This window comes from Typopeltis vanoorti, chromosome 12, assembly GCF_054136105.1.
Source record: "Typopeltis vanoorti isolate ZY-2024b chromosome 12, IOZ_Tvanoo_1.0, whole genome shotgun sequence".
NCBI classification, from domain to species: domain Eukaryota; kingdom Metazoa; phylum Arthropoda; class Arachnida; order Uropygi; family Thelyphonidae; genus Typopeltis; species Typopeltis vanoorti.
The window spans coordinates 15868227-15889183 of NC_143560.1; the positions used below are offsets into that span (position 1 = coordinate 15868227).

Here is a 20957-nt window from a genome sequence, read left to right on the forward strand (position 1 = left end):
TCTTCAAAGTCAACGAAAACCACGCACAGAGATTTATTATATTCGTTTATCTTTTCTATAATTTGCCTAAAAGTATGTATATGATCAATGGTAGTGTAGTTACGTCTAAACCCTCCTGCTCCTCTGTGTCCGTATACTGGTGCATTATTCTGTTATTTAAAACTTGTAAATATTTTGTATATTGCTGGGCTTTTTGATACTTTTCTTCTATCTTTGATCATTTTTGATACTTTCCCTCAGTCTATCTTCCCTCCAACAATTCTACTTGAATTGCCAAAAGCCCTTCGCTGTTCATCGTTTTCACAACTGCCACAACCACCCCTTCTTCTCTCGTAATATTTTTTTTCTTTGTCAACGTAACGATCTTCATAATATTCTTTAATTCTGTTTATTACTTCCATTCTATCTTTATTTATTTCTTTCCCATTTTTATTCATTTTAATTTTAGATCTTGCCGTCCTGTGATCACTTCTTACATTGAAATTGTTTAAAACTGTTACATCAATTACAATATGTCTCCTATTTGTTATAATAAAATCTATTTCAGTAAACGTCTGACCGGTTAGGAGACCTCATCACGTCCATTTACGATATTTCTTCTTATTAAAGAATAAGTTCATAATAATGAGTCTGTTCTCTTCAGTAAATTCTAGCAATATTTCTCTTCTCTCATTTCCTTTTCCACAAGCCAAACTTCTCCATTGAATTTAGGTTATTATTTTTGCGTTAAAGCCATTCATGATAATCATATAAAATTCTTTACTATAATTGTGTGGATAGCTTGAGGCCTCCATAATGAGTCCTGGAACTCTAAGAAGGAGTCCGTGCAATAACAATAATAATAGTAATGATAATTTAAAGATTCTTCTAGTTTGACATAAAATTCTTCGCCTTCTTAATCTCAGCGATCTTCTTTAATTGAGGCATAAATTTGTACAATTTTAATTTGATATCTTTTGTTTATCGATATTCCTACAGCTGTCATTCTGGTTGACATTTGTGTAGTGTAGATTTAGTGTCGAGGCCTAAACTGTCATAAATCTGAAGAATATTTCGTCTCCAAGTGTGGTGTGGTCTCTCAAGTTAGATGCAGACAACATAACATAACATCATTGGCCAGAAGGGTGAAGCAAAATGCTTTTTATTCCCCGTTGTCTGATAGGGAGGACGAATTGAAGGAAAGATTTATGAGCTGTAAGCTCGCCCTTGGGGGGGGGGGGGGCACGGAGATTAATCGTTGTTGCTAGTAATTAGGATGGCTTTTGGGCTCTTGTATTTGAAGAGGTCAGTTTCATCATAGTTTGCTGCCTGTTTAACTAGATCGTTGGGGTGTGTAGAGATCTTTGAGAAGAATTTTTCCGCTGTAGTTTGTAGGAAGGAGTAGATGTAAGGGATGTTTGTATCTCTATGCAGTTGGACGTTTCTCACAAACCAGGATGCATCCATGATCATGCGCAAACACTTATTCTGCACTCTCTGCAGCCTGAGGATGTTGGTTTTGGATGTGTGGCTCCAGGCTGGAGATGCATATGTTATTATGGGGAGGATCGTCAGCAGGTAGACGAGTACTTTGATTCTGGTATTTAGCTTGCTTTTTCTATTTATTAGAAGGTAAAGTTGTGCGATGGTTTTAGATGCTTTCGCGCATAAGGCTTTGATGTGTGGGTTGAACGTTGATCTTTTGTCTAGAATTACCCCATGATATTTTGTTTCTGTTTGCCCGGGGATTTTGGTGTTGAATAGATAAAGGTCCCCCTTGGGAGTTGCCAATCTTCTGGTGAAAAGTATCGCTACACTCTTTTGGGGATTCACTTGTAATCTCCATTTGGAGAACCATTGTTCTAGTTTTAGTAGATTTTCTTGCAGTTTTTTAGTAACGAGATGTGGTTGTAGAGATCTGGCAACTACTGCTGTGTCATCCGCATAGAGTGCTAAGATGGATGACATTGGGTTGTGTGGGATGTCTGCCATATATATCAAGAATAAGATCGGTGCCAGCAGGGAACCTTGGGGAACTCCCGCAGAGATCCGTCGCTGACTTGAAACTGTTCCGTTTATTTTGACTTGTATGTGTCTGTCCTGGAGGTGAGATTTAATTAGGTGGACGATTCTTGATGGTATGCCTGCTGAGATGAGTTTGTGTAGTAATCTGAAGTGCCATATCTTATCAAAAGCTTTTGCTATGCCGAGGAAAACTGCTCCAGTGTGCTAGTGCCAATTGTAGCTGGTGGTGATGTACTCAATTATCCTATGAATCTGTTCAGTAGTACTGTGATGTTGTCGAAAGCCAAATTGTTCCTTTGGAAGGATATTTAACTCGTTTACTGAGGCTTGGAGTTTGGAGAGGATGATTTTTTCGGCAATTTTGCCTAAGTTTGAGATTAGGCTGATGGGTCGATAGCTTTCAGGCAGGCGTGGATCTTTACCTGGTTTATGCACTGGGATCTGCGACTTTCCAATAGCTGGGGAAATAGTTAAATCGGAACATGGCGTTGATTATGTTGGTGAGATGTACGACAGCTCTTCGGGGAAGCAGTTTAATTATTCTATTTGTTATGCCATCTGGGCCAGGGGCTTTTTTTTAATTCTTTAGCTTCTTTAGAATTTCATAGATTTCTGCTGGTGAGGTGTTTGCAGGTTTGTTGTTGCAGGTGTCGGTGAGTTTTAGCGCATGTCTGAAATGGAGGTAGATTTTATAGACATGCTTGATGTCCAAGTTGTCGTATGTAGGGCTACACTGTTTTTCTAGGTTCTTTGTTATCTCTTCAGCTTTTTCTGCGTCCGTGTGTACTAGGCCCCTGTCTGACTTGAGTGGGGGAAGAGATTTGTTTTTGTTGCTGAGGCTTCTTAATATGTTCCAGATGGAGTGTTCGCCGGGTGATATAGAGGCTAGTTTGGCTGCCCATGTTTCATTCCTGTGAGCTTTAAGTGCCTATCTAACTTCATTGTTCAATTTGTTGAGGATCTTTTTGTCGTGTTCCGATAGTACTTCTGGTAGTTTTTTCCATGAGATGAAGGAGTTGGGGGGAGGCAGCAGTTGTTCTTGCTTTCCCAGCTGGAGCAGGATTGGATTGTGATCGGATGTCAGCTCGTTTAAAGAGTCTAGGCTATACTATAGCTTAATATTTTGTAGGATAGCAATGTCAAGTATGTCGGTTGTTCCATACGTAGTATGGAACAATCGACATACTTGACATTGCTGGAGTAGCTGAAGAGGGTGTAGCCGTTTCTGTTGGTGGTTTTGCTGTTCCATGCAGGGTGTTTCGCATTTAGGTCACCGGCAATGATGACTTGCTCTTTATTGCCCAGGACGGCATCCATATCTGAATATAGCAGATTCTTTGATGGAGGGTTGTAAGCTGCATAAAGTGTTAGTTTCCCAGCTGAGGTAGTGGGTACTACTATTCCTGTGAGCTCTAGATTTCTGGTTGAGTGGCTGGTTACAGAGTGGTGATCGATGTGACTTTTTATGAAAATGGCGGTGCCACCTCCTCTGTAGTTTATTCTGTCGTTTCTGTGGAGGAGGTATCCTCTAACTTTGGGGTTGTCTGCTGGTCTTAAGTGGGATTCATTTATTAGGATGATGTCTGGGTTGTATCTCACTGCGAATTCTTGGAGTTCCAGAATCTTGTTTCTAAGTCCGTTCGCGTTCTACGCGATGATCTGTAGGGTACTGGGGTGCTTTTGTTTTTATGCATTTATGAGAGCCTCTAGGATGGATTGGGTTTCTTGTAGAAATCTTTTTTTGGAGTCCGATGTGAGGTTAGATTTACTGAAGTCTTGCAGCATATTTGCGAGGGAGTTTGTGATGACGGCTGCTAAATTTGGGTGGTATTGTTCCTTTGTTGAACGGACTACATTTGCGTAGGTCTTCGTCTGCCGTTTGTGGTTTGCTTCGATCGGGGCTTCTGGTTGCGGCAATTGGTTCTGTGTCGTGTTTTGTCGACCTCTGGTGGGTTGAGAAGCTGGGGATACTGCTACTGGTTTTTGTAGATTAGCAGAGGGAGCAGATCATCTGTTTTTTGGGTGTTGTATATATCCTTTATAGTTTGCTGGATGCGGGCCCCCGCAGTTTGCACATTACCCGGGGTGGATTTTGGTTTGGTGCAGGTGTTTGTGGGGTGGCTCTCACCGCATTTTAAGCACTTGTATTCAGCTTTACATAATCTCTGGACATGACCATACTTTTGGCACCTGTGGCACTGTCCTGATGAGGTCTTTTTTGTTAGTGGTTCTGGGCTAATTTTTAGCCCACAAATTGATTTTAGGTCATATATGTTTTTGTATGCCTGGCGGATCTCTACTAAGACGAGTGGCATCGGACTTTTGTCTGCTCTGGTCATTCTGCTGACCTTGATGGGTGGTAGGCTTGGTAGCAGAGATTGGCGGGTATGTCTTCTGTATGTATGTGCTCTGATACTCCACGGAGAACCACCTTCAGGCTCCTCTCGGAGTCGAGGGTGAAGGTGTGGTATTGTACACCTTTATTGTCTAGCTCTTTTGTGAGTCTACGGTAGTCCTTTATAGTGGCAGGTTGAATTTTGATGCCATCGTCTAAATTCTAGATGCAGACAGCCTAATTAACCCTTAGCTTTATGCATACTGCAGGAAGGAGAGGTAGGTTCAGTCTTTCAAAGGAGAGATTTACAATATAAATAAACGCAAATATTTCATTATGCTTAATTTTCGATTTAAAACAAGAATATAACTTCTTGTTAAGTATAATGTACTTTATAAACAAGAGGAAAACTTTTTTACAACTAATTTTCGATTTGTTTGTTAACAGTAATTCCCATATATTACGATATCGTATGTTCCTATGCATTTAGCAAATAATTAATAAAAGAAAATTTGCTGACAGCGGACAGTGATTATTCATTGTTAAGAAACGATAGACATCATTCATTATCATTATAAGCGTCATGGTCGTCTGTCATCTCGATAGTAGACGACCATGACATTTGATAATGTCTATGCGTGATGATTGTGACATGCTTCCATGGCGTAAAACAATGTCGCACATCCCTATATCTCAAAGGAATGTGACATCATATACTATTGCTCTGTACCCTTTTTATGCGCGCGCGCACACACACACACACAGATTAGAAAATTCTTAAAATAGTTTTGAATTATACTTTATTTCCATCTATACTGTAAAACTATAGTTTAATTATATTTTTGCTGTTTTGTACTTGTATTTGAAAGTATACAAATATCAATATTTAATTTTCGTTGTTAAGGCCTTTTATGTATCTCTCGCCCACGAAAGATTTATAAACCCTATAGTACATTTCGAGAGTCTGTGTAGCTCAGTGGATGTGGCGTTTGCCAACCACGGCGCTTGGCCGCACGAAGGAAGACTTCGTTTCGAGTCTAGTCGGCGACTAGAGGAAATTTTTCTAAGCCTTTTTTCGACCAGTTCCCGAGTTAGTCGATCTCTGGCACGGGCAAGCAGGTTTTTCCTCCCGCAAAAACCTTTCTTGAGTTTACAGGGTTTTTCGTCCTGTAAACTCAAGAAAATCGACCGTAGAACCCACATTATTTCAGACATTAAATATATTGTGTTAGGGTTAGGGACCACGAGATGGCGTGGTCCCTAACCCTAACACAATAATACATAAATCTCTTCACTGAGTACCGCTTAATTAGTGATAGCCTTGGGCCATCTATCTCTGATTGGTACCAGTGGAGATTGAACTGCCCACTCAGTCTCCAAAAGTTAGATAGGGCTAAATGGCCTCGCCTACTCCCCGTATACGGGAATAAAAAGGCGTTAGCTGATTAGTACATTTCGTGCCGTAGAAGGACAAAGGATTTTCCTTATATTTTTATAGATTAAATATATTTTTGGTATTTGTTTATGGTCTGTAAACCCTGCCCTAGAGACCAAACATGGAAATTTTTCAAGCCACTTCAGATCTCCAATCCACACTGGGCAATGAAATTCATCTTCTACCTAAAAGACAATTACAAACATCAATACCCACGGCCGGGTTCGATCTCGTAGTCTGTTGATTGGAATGCAGATACTAATCCTTGACAGCAGGCCAGTCTGGTTGATCAAGCGAAAATATATTATACAAATGAAAATAAGAAATGCAGTAGCTTGCATAATATTGATTCGACACTATTTCATCTCAGTTTTGATCATGCATGTTCTTGGATATGGCCAATCCTTGTCCTTTCTCTTTTACTTGAAATCAATCTTTTAGAATTATGCTTTCATTTATTCTTTATCCACACACTTAATCTGCAAAACGAATAGTGAATTTTATTTTATTAAATTTTTCTTAGAATGTTCATAAAGTTTATCACGGATACTTGATGAGTAAAAAATTAGTCACCTTAAGTTTGTTTTATTTTATTTTTTATGTGACTCTAATTCAGAAAAGGTCGTAAATCTCGTGAATTAGTACCGAAGGTGGCTGTTTTTTTATTTTGGTTTGTTTACTTTTTTACGTTCTTCTTAAATCCTGCTCTAGAAACTAAACTTTGAAATCACTGTTTTGAACTTCAAAGTTTTATGTTTACACAAAAATTGAGTAGATGAACTTAAATACAGTTTCATCCTCAATTTTATATGCAGTATTTATATGATATTTCAGAATATTTATTCATCTGTTTGTTCAGAAATCTTACACGGCTTAACAGCCGTATGGGAATCTTTGGAGTTATTAGATCCTCCTGCACACCTGAATACAAACCCTAATACCATATTTGTTGTCACAATGGTAATCTGTTTTGTTTGTTTGTAAATTTTTCGATATTTTTTCACACTGTCCTATAAAAAATGGATGCTATATGCAAAGTTTTCGGCTTATAAAGGAGATCAGTTGATCATTCAGAAGTGGTTGTATGCGAAACATTGAATGTATATCGAGGAATGTTACTCACATGTCATTCGGGTGAGAGAAATTTTTATCTATACTGTACATGGGCTAATGCACAATTAAGCTATCCCAAGCCCAAGGTTGGAAGCGTGCTGGGAAAAAAAAAAAAAAAAGGAAAGCCAGAGATTACGATTGAACCCTTGATACAGCTAAGCAGTAGGTCGAAAATACTGACTGACAGGAGCATGCACTCCCAATACGAATTACGTCATATTATCGTAAGATCTTTGAACATTCTCTGTTTTGAGATATGGTAGATATAAGTAATCCCAGTGAATCGTTGACACCTTGATGAAATGAGGCGTGTCAGATAAAAGTACTCTCTACCTGTTTCCCATATATAAAGTTGCATGTCATGAATTCTCATAGAAGAGCTGCAGCCCACAGACCTTTGTTAACAAAACCATACGTACAGTGTCCATTGTCATGGTCTAAGGCAGAAAATGTGGACGGAGAACCAACGGAAGTCGATCCTGTGAAGCCTTGAATGATGCGACATGCCACTTCATGGAAGAATTCTAAAGAATGGAAGAAGTTTAAAGAATCATTTTACTGCTTAAAAGATACTGTTTGAATGGTACTGTAATGATGTGGAGTTACTTTTCGTGGTATGTTTTAGATCCACTGCCAGTTGTGCATCGATCGTACATGAGGTGCTGAAAAATTATACGTTCTACATTGTACAGTATGCCGCAAAAAAAAAAAAGTACTGAATAACTTCAACGATATATCTTTGGAGTAAACGGGTTTATTAATAAAGAAATATATGTTCACACATGATGATATGTATATCCACAACTAAGTATTAATGATGGTAGATTACGTGCTCGAAATGTCTTTCAACACAGATTTCGTAGCGCATGCGAAGGTGCTCTGTCATCTTGGAGAACAAGGGTTAGGACATCTGCTAGACATATCGTGTATTATCCCTTAGTTCATCAAGGTTTGAAGTCCGGTCAGGGTGGAAGGCATCAACATATTCTAAACGAAGTCATCAAGCGATGTGAGATCAGGAGAACTGGAAGGGTACGAGAATTCTGTGAACCTCGAAATGAGCCTCCCGAGGAAGTGTTCTGATAAATAGGCTCAAGAACCACGTGATGTGTGACAGGTTCCATCCTGTTGAAAACTGTTCGCGAAATGGAACGTTTTTGTGCTAGACCCCCCCCCTATGCAAATCCTGGATTAACGGAACCATCACATTCTAGATGTAATGTTCGCTATTCAAGGTAAGGGTTACACCGCCCTCTTCAATGAAGTAGGGCCCAATTATGCCATAGCCGGAAACCGCACACCATGCAGTGACCTTCTCGCTGTGAAGAGGTTTCTCTTGGACAAATTCAGGTCTCGATAAACCAAGAAACCTGTAGGTTCGTGTTTACATGACCGCTTAGATGGAAATGCGCTTCGTCTGAGAACCAGTCATTAACCAACACGCGTGCACAATAATCCGTTGCTGTTAAACATAACCCACCTGAATGCCATGCAGCATCTCCTTAAGGATGCAACCAGCTCTTTAAGGATTTTCTGTAGTAACCACCTCGGTATTTTCCCATGTTTTACCGCTGTTCTGCATTGGCTGTAACACTTGCTCCAGCACACGCTCGTGATTCTCATTTGTGTTAACAGTTCATGGTCTCCCCGAATGCCTTTTACATTGCGACAGAACACTCTCGGCACGTCGGAACCTCTCGAATAAGGCAATGATGACAGTATTGCTTGGGTCACGCTTACGGAAACGACGAACAAACTGCTCACAAACATGTAGTAGGCTTGGGCTTCTTGCTCTCCCAACTCCGTATTAATGAAAATAATGGTCAACCATAAACGTCTTTTCTTCCCACGTCAATACCATTGCTAGGTAAATATAAATACGTACACGTGCTCTTCTATTAACGTGCATGCAGTCGAACGACATATCTCATAGCGCGTGTGCTGAAGGGGTGTCGAAGTTTAGTACTTTTTTTTTCGCCATACCGTAGTTTTACTAGTATACTAGTAAAATATATCCATGCTTAAATATCCATGCTTGTAATCACGTAATTTGAAAAGAATAACGCTGGAGCATTGCAGTGGCTTGTTAGCCTCGAACACTTGATCCAATAGCTTATCTATTGGATCAAGTGTTCGAGCTCATCAATTACTTCCTTTCAAGAACTTAGTAATGCTTGAAATGAAGAGGCAACATTTTTACATTAATTTAATATGAAGTGTTCCGCTTTTCATTAAAGTAGTTATTATTCCTTTAGGCAGTCGGCATTAAATTCTGACAAAAATTTTATACTGCATTCTCTTCTTCTTTTTTTTTGTTTAAAACGAAATTTAGAGAAAAGAATTTTAATATGGAATAGATGAGAAAAAAAGTGACAGCTTAACCGTTAGATAAGTAATAATAATATAATATAACACATTCATTTTATTAAACAATAAAGAATGAATTAAAACATTAAAGTTTTAAATTATTTTAAACCATCTAAAATGGAAAATATTTTAAATTATTGATATCTTAATGAATCCTCCTATGCATTCTGATCATTCTCCAATCTAGATAATCTGGATAATTTGTTGGATGTGGAAGAAGCAGTGCTGTATGATGGAATCTATCCACAGGACTGAATGAAGTGACTTCCAAGAAAAGCGATATAGTCACATGACACTAACAATAACAGAAAAACCTTTTTTGAATGAAATATCTTGAAATGCCTTATTTCAACCTTATCTATCATTGCTTTATTTGAATTCCTTTCATTATACCAGAATACTTCCGGGTTTATAATAGGAGATAAAAGATAAATATGATTGCTGAACTACTGAAGACATCCAAGAAGCCTTTCTGAAAGATAAGAGAAAATATAAAAACAAGACGATATAGTAACATAAATATAATGGTCAAGACGATATAGTAACATAAATATAATGGTCAAGACGATATAGTAACAAAGGAAGTGTTCAAAGGGTAAAGCGACATTTTTTTTCTGTTTTCTAGTGTATGAATAGGGCAAAAAGCAAAAAATAGAAGCAAGTTTGCTTTTAGCTTCTGTGGTTTTGAAACATAACACAAATTTCAGAGATATAAATAAGTTTTTGCTTTAAAGTATTTTATTTAAATTTCACTCAAATGACTTGCAGATTGTACTACATTACTTCCTTTACATTAACGTGCTTCAGGGGGGGGGGGATAGTAATTTTTGTTTCCGGTTATAGGGTTAAATATAGGCGTAAGCAACATATTATTACTCGTGTTGTAGATGTAATAGAAATGATGAACGAAAGAATAATATTTTGCGTTGTCTCAGGCGCATCATTCGGGACATAATTTAAAACTGTAATGTTTTTACATCTTTCTTATGTTTGGGTGGGAGATGTTTCGCGATCAGCGAGCAACGCGACCAGTTTTTCCCCCTATAAAATGTTGTTTCATGTCGATATTATAGTGATAGGTAATGGTCTAATACGTAAAAAACTAAAATATGTAAAAAAATGCTTTTCTTACCTTCCAGTTTCCAAGAATTACCGTGTTTTATATCTCGAGGCGTGTAACACAGACCTATTTATTTAAGCTATGTCGCTTTTTAAGACCATCTACAGTTTCCAGAAAATGTCTGGTGTTTAAACTTCTTGCAATGGGATATAGTGGTTTCTTTATTTGGTTCTATGGGTAGTGTCCATGTAAAAGTCTTCCAGGCCTGACTGTCGTTGTGATAGCAAAGGTATTGTTATGTTTTTCCAAGGAGAAGGGGATATTGACTGTTCTGAGAATTTGTCCATAATAGACCAGCTTTACACACGCAAGAAATTCTTTAGTCTCCTGAAGGGATGGAATACGGATAGTCACTTGGTGCAGAGTTCCAAATCAAAGGTGTACATAGAGTTTTTTTGTTTTTTGTTTTTCAAAGCGCTGGCTAATTTTCTTGTTTCCAAAATATATGGAAGATTAATAATATCATAATGTGGGTTAGTGGATAATGCATTATTTTATAGATTTTCTGTATACCGTGAAAGAAAGTGTGTCATTTGGAGATTATGTGTGTGTATCTAATTATATAATAAATCCTCTAATACCATTTTATTCTTCAATGAGAATCGCGGATCCCTTTGAGTCTTAACATATAGAAATGATTGGCAGCTTCTCTTCACTCTTCGTCATCGTTGGTAGTTGAGTTCATTTCTATCGAATTTGTGAACTTAAAAGGGCAATAACTTCCGCTTCTGATGTTTTTAACTCAACTGGTATTATTACAGTATGACGTCTACTATCGATTTTTTGAGTTGTGGGGTTGAATACTTGAGTTTATAGAATTTTAACAAGAGGAGCTTATTTACTGTCCTAACGACCGAATAACCAGTTGAATCGAAGGACTCGAAAAATCTTCATGTGGTCAGCTGGGTGAATCGAATCTATGACAATCTTTCTTTTGGAATGCCATCGAAGTTATTATAAGGCTACATAAATAATAAATATCCCTGCTAACTAAAATAAATCTAGCGTGTAACTCTTTAATATATGAGAAACTCGTACTTTTAAAGCAGTTGCCCAACAACCATGGCTACCGACTAGCACCCATAGAGAGCACTCTACACCAAACAAAGTTGTCAGCCATAATCCAATATAGACCTAATCAGTGACATATATAATATCATATCTCTCTGCCTTCTACAAATGTTTCTTCTTTGAAGTAAACCTACAATCTTCAGATTAATCTTCTGAACAAAGGCTATTATGACAATGTATTATGTCTGTAAAGTGCGTTTGCTCCTCTGTAAGTTTGAATGTCTTGCGGAAAGCTGAGTTTCCTTGGTAGAAAATACTACCGTCTGAGACTGGCTAACTCACTATCTGTTGAAAAGCCCTTATAAAAGTTCTTTGGGACATTGTTCAGTCCTTCACTAGTTTTACCAATATAATTTCTAAACATAAATTCCTATCAGCCAAATATATCTCCCTCCTTTATTAATTATTTCTAAAACCTCTCTACTCACTGATTTAATTTATTTCTGCTAACAACCTGATTCTTAGAAGGCTCCCTTCTGAATACTATTTTGGTCTACGACTTAAATACAAACGCTTCAGGGGAAAGATAACTTGAAAGCTGTGGCTATTGATTTTATTGCTGTACTTTCACAAACTGTAAGAAAATTATGGTGTACTACTGCAACAGTTTTTACTTGTTCACATTACATTTAAACATGGGAAAGCAGTTACGCTCTGATTGCAGCTTACATTAGGGATAAGACTGAATGAGACCAAAATCACGACTGCGTTATAAAAAGTCATAAAATGTAAAATTTAACTTCCAAAAATTACACAAGCAGACGAGACTAAAACCACATCGAAGATGTGAAAAAGTTTCTGAGCATGGAAAGATTTTTGCCTATTTAAGAGATCACTTAAAATACTCTCGTATTAAACATTTCATTGTAGACTTTATTAAAAAACAAAAACTAAGAAAACTGTTTACTAACGCTCCCCCTAGTGTTTGTTGGAGAAGAAATCTAATTGAAATTGTTGGGCGATAAAGAACTAAATATTCTTTCATTGTAATTGATGGATTATTATAGAATTCTACCTATTAAAAGCTAGAAAGTTGTAGCACATATTTGTTTGGGTAGTCTACCAAAAATAGATGATAGGAGTACTGATTCGACTTATTGATTGGTGCTTCGTGTTGTAAAGGTAGAAGACATATTTCAATACTTCTTGCAAGTTATCAGCAGACTCCTGTTGATGTTTTTTCTGTTGGTGATCTGTCGTAAAAAATGATTACTGAAAGAGAGAAGAAATATCTCGGATTGTACATAAATGTGTATGAAATAGGTTATAATATGAAGTAATAAATGATTTTAGAGAGTAAAATACATAACAGAATACTTCAGTGCTGTTCGTCTGAAATAAGAACTCCCACTAAGACTGTTCTCGATCAGTTATTTGAGTGCAGACAGTAGTTTCAGATAAATAAATCAGAAGTGTCAATTTTGTCAGGAAAAAAGATAGCATTTTAGCTAGTATTGTGGAGACAACGTGTACGATAGTCTTTTCTTCGTATGCCTAATATGACTACGTCAGTTCGCGACTGAGTGCAGTAATGTTTAATTTTGGGGGATGTAGAGAGTGGTGAGTGGGCCTATGTCGATAAAATTTTCTGAAGTCGAACACATTTAAGTGTGGCATAGCTGCGGGTCTAGGGAGCTGTAATGCGTGGTGAGAGAGAGAGAGAGAGAGAGGATCTTGAATTTCAAGAGCACCTCACCATGTATTGCAAACATCGCTGTAAAAAAAAATTGTTCTTATTACTATATTTCAATGTTTCTCTTTTCCGCATTCTTCAGAAGAAACCCAATCTGGATTACAAATGAAAATTAATTTAAAAAAAAAAAGAAAGGTATCTGGGCTTCTTTGTACTTTGCACATTAGAGAGTTATGTTTCCTTAATTTTAAAATTTCCGAGCTCTAACATTAATCTAAGGTTGCCGCCTTTCCTAGGTGTCCTTCCGAATCTCAAAAAATTGGTCAAAAAATGCATTTTGAAATAAAATTGATTAGAATTAAACATTTTTCATTACATGCGCTTTAAATATAATTATTTGGTATACTTTTTTGTATGACTGCCTGAATATTATTTGTGCATAATGTCAAAATGTGCTCATGAATATAATGGATTTAGATATTACAAATATAATTAAAAAATCTATTGAATGAGTTAAGTACATACAAAACCATTATTTTCCTCAACCATATGTAATTCCATCTCTTCATATATCTATCACAATTGTTAATGAAACAAGTGTTCATTGCTTCTATATCTTTCATTGTCAAGTTCGTCCAGGGATTTAGTTTTATTATAAATTCATCGGGGATACTAAGCGATAAATACTACATCTATCATTAAAAAGAAACCATAAGTAAGTTGAAGGTGAAAAAGTTCTCCATATTATGTTAGTTTTAAGAAAAAATGTTTTGTCTTTTAACTGTTTTTCTTTAAACCAGCTAAAAACTAGAAGAAGAAAAAGCTCAGTTATTTTAGCAGAATTTTAATTTCAAAAAAGTTAATTTTTTTGAATAATATGACTTCAGACATCTGTTTTAAGATGTTGCTTTAATTTATTTTCTTCATTTCAGGAATTTAAGCATTAAAATCTCTCTACGGAAGTTATTTCAAAACTGGTAATGACTTCAAAGATTCATATTTCGACTCCTGAAGATGAAGAATTTACTTTGTCATCAAATAAGGAGAAAAATGTCTCACAAGAAGGTTATTTATCGGAAGAAAATCCTTCACAACATCCGATTTCATCAGATAATACTACAACAGTAACATCCAAAAACTTCATCAACAAGGAGGAGTCATTCCAGCATCCAATTACAGTGCTTCGGAAGGACATAGATCACTTTGTCAAGTCATCTGATCGAGATTCGGCTTGTATATGTGGAAGTAATGAAGCTTTAGAAATATCCCAAGACAAATTGACTTTTGAACACCAAGCTGATGCTGATTCAGATGATCGCAAGATTGAAAAGCCTGGTCTCACTAGTTTTTCTGTTCACGAAGGTATAACAGATATAGAAAACGGTAATGATGCAGCCGATTCGCCAATTACCAAAACAGCCCAAGTAAATTGCCATATCGCATCTGAAAATGGTCCTTCTGTGAAATTCCAAAACGAAGTCAATTGTTCATTTACTTATGTGAAGGAAGTCGGCCATCATAGAAGTATTGATTCTGGAATCTGTGAAATGAAAGAAAAGAAACCAGAAACAACTTCTACCAAAGATGATTCTGGTCGTAATGAAGATGGAAATGCAAAGGAAACTAAAGATGCCTGTGACGTGAAGACTGAGAAGAAAGAGCAAAAGGAAGAAACCTCGTGGAGTATAGCGACTCAAGTTTTCATCCCGTTTATCATTGCAGGCATTGGTACTTGTGGGGCAGGTTTGCTGCTTTCTCATGTTCAGGTAAGTGACAATGACTACTGAAAGTGTTTTTAATATTTTTACGCAAGAGTCCAACTGCATAGCAAACATTTGAATAAAACGTTTACTCTAAATGCTTCATTCAACGACCCAAAACTGAAACTTTCTTAAGATTCAAAGGTGCTAATGTAGATAAGGCCGTCATGTAGTTTATGACGACCTTATTTTTTGTTTCGACATTTTTTGTTGTAGAATGAAGTATCCTACTTGTACTCGGTTTTGTCTTATGCCTAATCCCCCAAATTACAAATATGTTCAAACAGCTTCCACCCTCGAAATCTAATATGTTCTTAACTCAAAGAAATGTGTCATTTTTTCGGTATAATATCTTGTAACATTCTTCACTTTGAAATCTGACTATTCTTTCTTTAATACGAAACATGTTATCCCAATACTGCGTTATTTTTTGCCACAAAACGAAAGATTTGCTTTGCTCCTTGTCAAATAAGTTCAAGTCATTTCCATGAATTCTTATTCCACAGTGTTTACTTTTGTTCAGTTTTCTATAGTTTGAGAATAATCATTTGTAGATTCATAAGCGAATGCATGAAAAACTTTCTTAATTGTCTGTTTCCTCTGCACCTAAATGGTATGTTGTGAAGCAAATTAAATGGTTAAAAAAAATCTAGAAAGGAGTGAATCCCGCAATAACTGTAACTGGATCATCAGCTATCTATTATACTTAACTGGAAAAGAAAGCAAGCCGTGAGAGATACCACTGGTGATGAAAAACTCGATTTTCAAGTGATTCAGGGATATTTTAAATACCATGTTATATGTCCTTCACTTTGAGTATGAAATCAAGTTTTTGACAGCTCATTTTTCTCATTTCAATCTCTAAAAATAATTATGCTATCGATTAAAGCTGTAAAAATAGTTTTTCTTATCTCGCCAATGATTATACAGGAGAATAAAAAACGTTTTTGCTTTAACACACTCTTTGCACTACAGCTTAATCTGCTTTCTTTCTTTCTATATTTTCTGGAAAGAATCTTGCACGTTTTCCTTTCATATTATCTTGGCCTTCTAAATGACATTTATCATCTTTGTCCTTCAGAGCAAATCTTTGTGTGTGTGTGTGTGTGTGTGAGAGAGAGAGAGAGAGAGAGAGAGTCGTCCTTATTTCGAAACAAGTTTTATAGGGGGCCCATTTCAAACCTTGTCTGCACTATCAAGGCGGTTAGTGCACAATTCTAATCTTGATAACGTTCCACTGTTACGCTCGTTCTGATATAACAGTAGACTGGTATTGGCATCTCCATGAATACCTCAACACCAAGTGCATAAGCATACATTGAACACATTCTTCCCAGTCATTCCTGTTTTCTTTCTTTCTTACTTTCCCAATATGATATACAAATCATTTAATGTAAGATATAATTCTCTGTCTCGTTTGCATGTCGTAATTATTTTCTTTGTTTTTTTGTGTTTCGTTACATTAGTTTTTTCCTAAAAAGAGAAATTGCTTTTTTTTTAATATTTTAGCTGCAAAATCATTGCTGTGAATAAATCAGATGATCAAGTTAAATGACAAGTATGCAAGAGAACAGGGTTTGGGATTACGAAGCATAATTTACAAAACAAAATGTGCTTAAAAATCTGCTTTTATTTCCCCCCCCGTACCATTAACATATGATTGCAGTTTTCATGTTCACCTTCTCTGGCATGTTCCCATTCATAATTCCAAAATCTGGAACTGATGAGTTACACACTTTTGGGGCGCGAAGCTATCTACATCTCACACGATTAATTTTTTAATATTGCTATTTTCTGTTATGTAGTATTCCACAACAAAATTCTCATTACATAAGATGTTACTGAACACTAGAAAATCGCATCCTCAGTTAACATGACTTTAATAAGGGAGCAACTTATTTCGAAGATGAAAAAAATATTAATGTATCGATATTACAAATATTTTGTTTGGATGGGAATAAATGAATTGGAAGGCAGAACAGTTCCAGTTAAAACCACTCACTATGAAGACATTGTAGAATAAAAGAAGACTGTTTCTGACAAAACAAAAAAATTAAAAATCGACATTCTGAACTAATAAAATTATATTCTGCTAAACATCGATCTCCATGATAAAGACAATAATAAAAAAAATTCTGCTGAAATCAAAAAGGCCCATTGAGGATGAAAAGATAAACGACAAGTGGGAGATGTTCGACAAATATGCGTATTTTCAACATTACTATTTAATCTTTATGATTATAATATTGTATCAGAGCATACAGCTCTAAGAAACTACAGAATATCTTCAATGCAATAAACAAAGAAAGTAACCAATCAAGGCTAAACATAAATCCATACTAAAACTAATAATGGTGTTGAGTCACTCCGACAGAACAAAGCCAACTGTAATTATAGCAAAATCGACATTTAGGAAAATCAAATGTTTAACTTACAACGCTTAGAGGCAATCCCTCTGTCTCTCAAACCCGCCTGCCCCTCCGCACAACCTCACAAGAGGAAACCAATTGCCAGCATCAAATGACGTATATTTTCGTAGTTCAGCTTGGCCACATTCCATGACATTCTCAATTCAAAATTTTCCAATGCTATCTGTAAAAACCGCAAGAAAAGGAAGACGCAAAATGGGCCGAACAACAGTTTTTTTTTTTTTTTTTTTTTCATTAGGCATTATTAAGAATGGATTGAAAACAAACGGGACGCTATTCGACCTGGCATATGATAAAAAGTTATTTACCGATCGCTAACCCCAATAGAGAACGACATTAAAAAAGAAAAAAAATAGAAAAGAATATTTTTTATATTCAACAGATGCTAATGAATTATTTTATGTATGTTCTACATCTTTTTATACCACTCCTAGCTTCGGCATTATTCCATACGTAAACCGCTTTGCGTTGAATTGTTTAAGTTACGGCCGAAGCAACCAAGCTGTGGACCAGGGTATTAATGTCTGTTAATTGCGTGGACTGTTCTGGTAGATTTGGCTGTTTTGCCGGATGAAAAACTTCAGAGTAGAAAAATCCCCATATTTGTATGGTACCTGCGAACTCACCTTTAGGTGAAAAGTCTTTTAAGGATTCTTCGCTTGCCAGATGGGATTCGTATCACTCAACGTCTTCCTGACCCACTGGCATGGTTGTTATCGATTGAGCTACAGTAAAAGTCCAACTGTATTAAGCAGACCGTTTCCTATACATGGGATGATATAAATTACTAGTCCAAACTGTACAATACAACTGTACGAAAACTAAAATTCTGTTATGGGATTAATAAAATTTCACCAAGCAGCTACCGATGTGGGACAATAAAAAGCGAGTGTTCATTGAACAGGACAAATCTAAATCGAATAGTAATACGCACGTAAGAAAAAGAAAATCAGGTAGCTGGAAATAGAAGCTCGCCCTTACTTATCATATCACATCTAGACCAGGTACCATCGGATGATTACTTCGGAACGATGCAAATCCTGTACACACGAGGCTCCAATGTTGTTGCGGCATTCCATTTGCTCAGGATTCAGATTGGACTTCTTCAACAGTTTTTGACTCGTATCGAGGATTATTCGCCTTCAACTACTGGGGCTGGAGATCGTGGATCTAGTCGGGAAATGGATCAAGACCATAGAATATAATGATTTAAATTTCGCTCAATAATATTTGTATCATTTTATGAAATATTGAAAACATGTTAGAATGTTGATAACTTTCGGATCATCCTCGTAAATATTTGGAGAAAGCCTGATTCCAGGTTCAATTTCTGTCACGCGCACATCTGACATTTGATCGCTTTGGTGACCGAGTGGGTCACAATCCACTCCAGTATGCGAATATTTTAATCATTATTGCACCAAACAAATAATAATTCTCTTGCATTTCAATATATGTGTAAATTTTCTTTTAGTATCTGAAGTATGCAAGCTGATATAAAATTTATAAAATGTTACTGTATTATGCTCAAATCTAACACATCATTAGTCAACAATATGTGAGATCCTACAAAAAAGTTACAAATCTGTAATACACTAGCCGTTTATGTGTTACGGATAATCCTGATATAGATATCAAACGTTTAACTTTTTAAGCCACATCAGAACTTTTTTAAGGAGGATGTTAATATCATTCACTCATACCCACCACTTAACAGTTTATAAAACACTTCACGAACTCAATTTCTCAAACATCCATGTCCAACAGTAGAATTCAAAACCACAGCCTGCATGTTGGTAAATGAGACTATTTACCATGACCAACCTAAATGCTACTCAGCTCAACAGTGTGTGTGTGCGCGTGTGCGTGTGTGCGCGTGTGTGTGTGTGTGTGTGTGTGTGTGTGTGTGTGTGTGTGTGTGTGTGTGTGTGTGTGTGTGTGTGTGTGTGTGTGTGTGTGTGTGTGTGTGTGTGTGTGTGTGTTAAGTACTTCCTTTAGCATAGTAAACAAAAACATTGCACGGTCTAATTAAGTGAGAATAAGTAGGATAGCTTGCCGTAGAAGGCTATGAGTGTAGGTAGGTGTGAATGAATTCAAGAGAAGGCATGACAGGTGCGACCTCTCATACCTTCTCTATCATACCTGTGAGCGATTTTTCCTTGTTTATTTTCCTGTGATAGTTTCGTTTCCGATTTGCTTGGCTGATGATTATAGTACTAGTCGTTTCGAAGTAAACATCAATGCTTTCTCTGATGACATATTAAATATTTCTGCATCATCTTCAGATGCCCTTGGGTTGATTTTTCGCTCTTCTTTTTCCAGTTGCTGGAGGAAGCTGTCACTTAAAGAATGCATTATTTAACTGTCATACATTTTGGAGAGCAATGGAAGAAGCATGTTCGTTTGATACGTCTGCCTTATTTTACAGAAATCCTGCTCATTAGCCAAGAAGTCAGGAATTGATCACTAGATGATTACTTACCAAAAGACCGGTATTCAAATCAGTCAGAATGGATGCACTTGTATTTTCTCAATTACAACATTCTCAGTAGATGTTCACTAGACTACATTTTCTCATTTTTCTCACTAAACATACAAAGTGCAAGCAATCGTTCTGTATTACGTATAATTAATTACTTAAACAGGATCAAGCTCATCTGTTAGAGTCGTCTAATTGCTATTTCATATGCAACTGTTAGGAACTCCGCATAATCAATCAAAAATGTTTGAAAGCTTCATCTGTCACTGGTATGTTTCTAGATATTCTTGCATCACGATAGGTCAGAAAGTAAAAGAATTTGTCCAGTCTTTTCCTTGAAAATTATCAAGACTGAGCAAAATTCGTACATATACGCTATAAGTACAACTTCACAATGCACCATTTATCAAGAGGGTGCCGGAAACTGAAGATTGACGTGGTTTGAATATGCAGTCGGTCTTCTGTTATTCCTTTTGCTTGTCCTAACATAGGAAAGTGTTTCATCTTTTGTTTCCCTCGAAGCTTTAGTTTCGGCTTGCTACTTATCATCTTCTTTGTCTTAACATTACCAATATTACTTCCTCCTGAAAGTTTATTCTGTATATTAGTCTATACACACTGAAACGAAACACACTAAAACGAAGCTTCTGGTTATACTTTTAGACATTTTAAGGCGAAAAGAACATAATGAAATCGTTATTTCATTGTTTTTTCAAAAATAAAATATACTGATGTATATTTATGTATTTACTTATTTCAAATAAAATTAAAATGAAATGATAAATAATAAAAATTGGGAACTGTGTGTCATTTTAAGATGGAAAACAGTCTTCATTTCAGTTCAAAAAACTCTAATGATAATAAAAAATTAGAGTAAAATTAGTTTAATGGTTTCTAGCAAATTCTACTCTCGGACCAGAGCTATTATAAGATTTTGTGTAGCATGCAGAATTAATAAAAAATACAATTAGGGAGCATGAAATTAATTTCTGTAGTTCGGCAAGTTTCTACGAACTCCTTTAGTTGGAAAGTCCTGGGTTTACATCCTGTCTAGGACACAAAGAATCTTTATCAGAACTTTTCAATGGAAGGTGACTTAGCAAGTCGCATATGGAAATAGCAGAGTTTTTCATACTGCATAACAGGCAAACTGTCTAGGAAAACACGCAGTTAAGCTCGAAATATAAACTTAGGCATTAGCCTATTCACCT

At 36.4% G+C, this 20957-nt stretch overlaps 1 protein-coding gene across 4 annotated transcripts in view; it reads left to right on the forward strand.

The window, feature by feature from the left end:
• LOC150100597 (solute carrier family 41 member 1-like) overlaps nucleotides 1-20957 on the forward strand; it is a 235405-nt gene that overhangs the window by 33768 nt on the left and 180680 nt on the right. For all 4 annotated transcript variants that reach the window (XR_016549114.1, XM_090401067.1, XM_090401066.1 and 1 more), the window contains exon 2: nucleotides 14011-14844. Coding sequence is in view for 3 of the 4 variants with exons in the window: in XM_090401067.1 (XP_090257193.1) it covers nucleotides 14059-14844 (786 nt within the window). In the remaining variant the exon portion in view is untranslated. The remainder of the gene's footprint in view (nucleotides 1-14010; nucleotides 14845-20957) is intronic.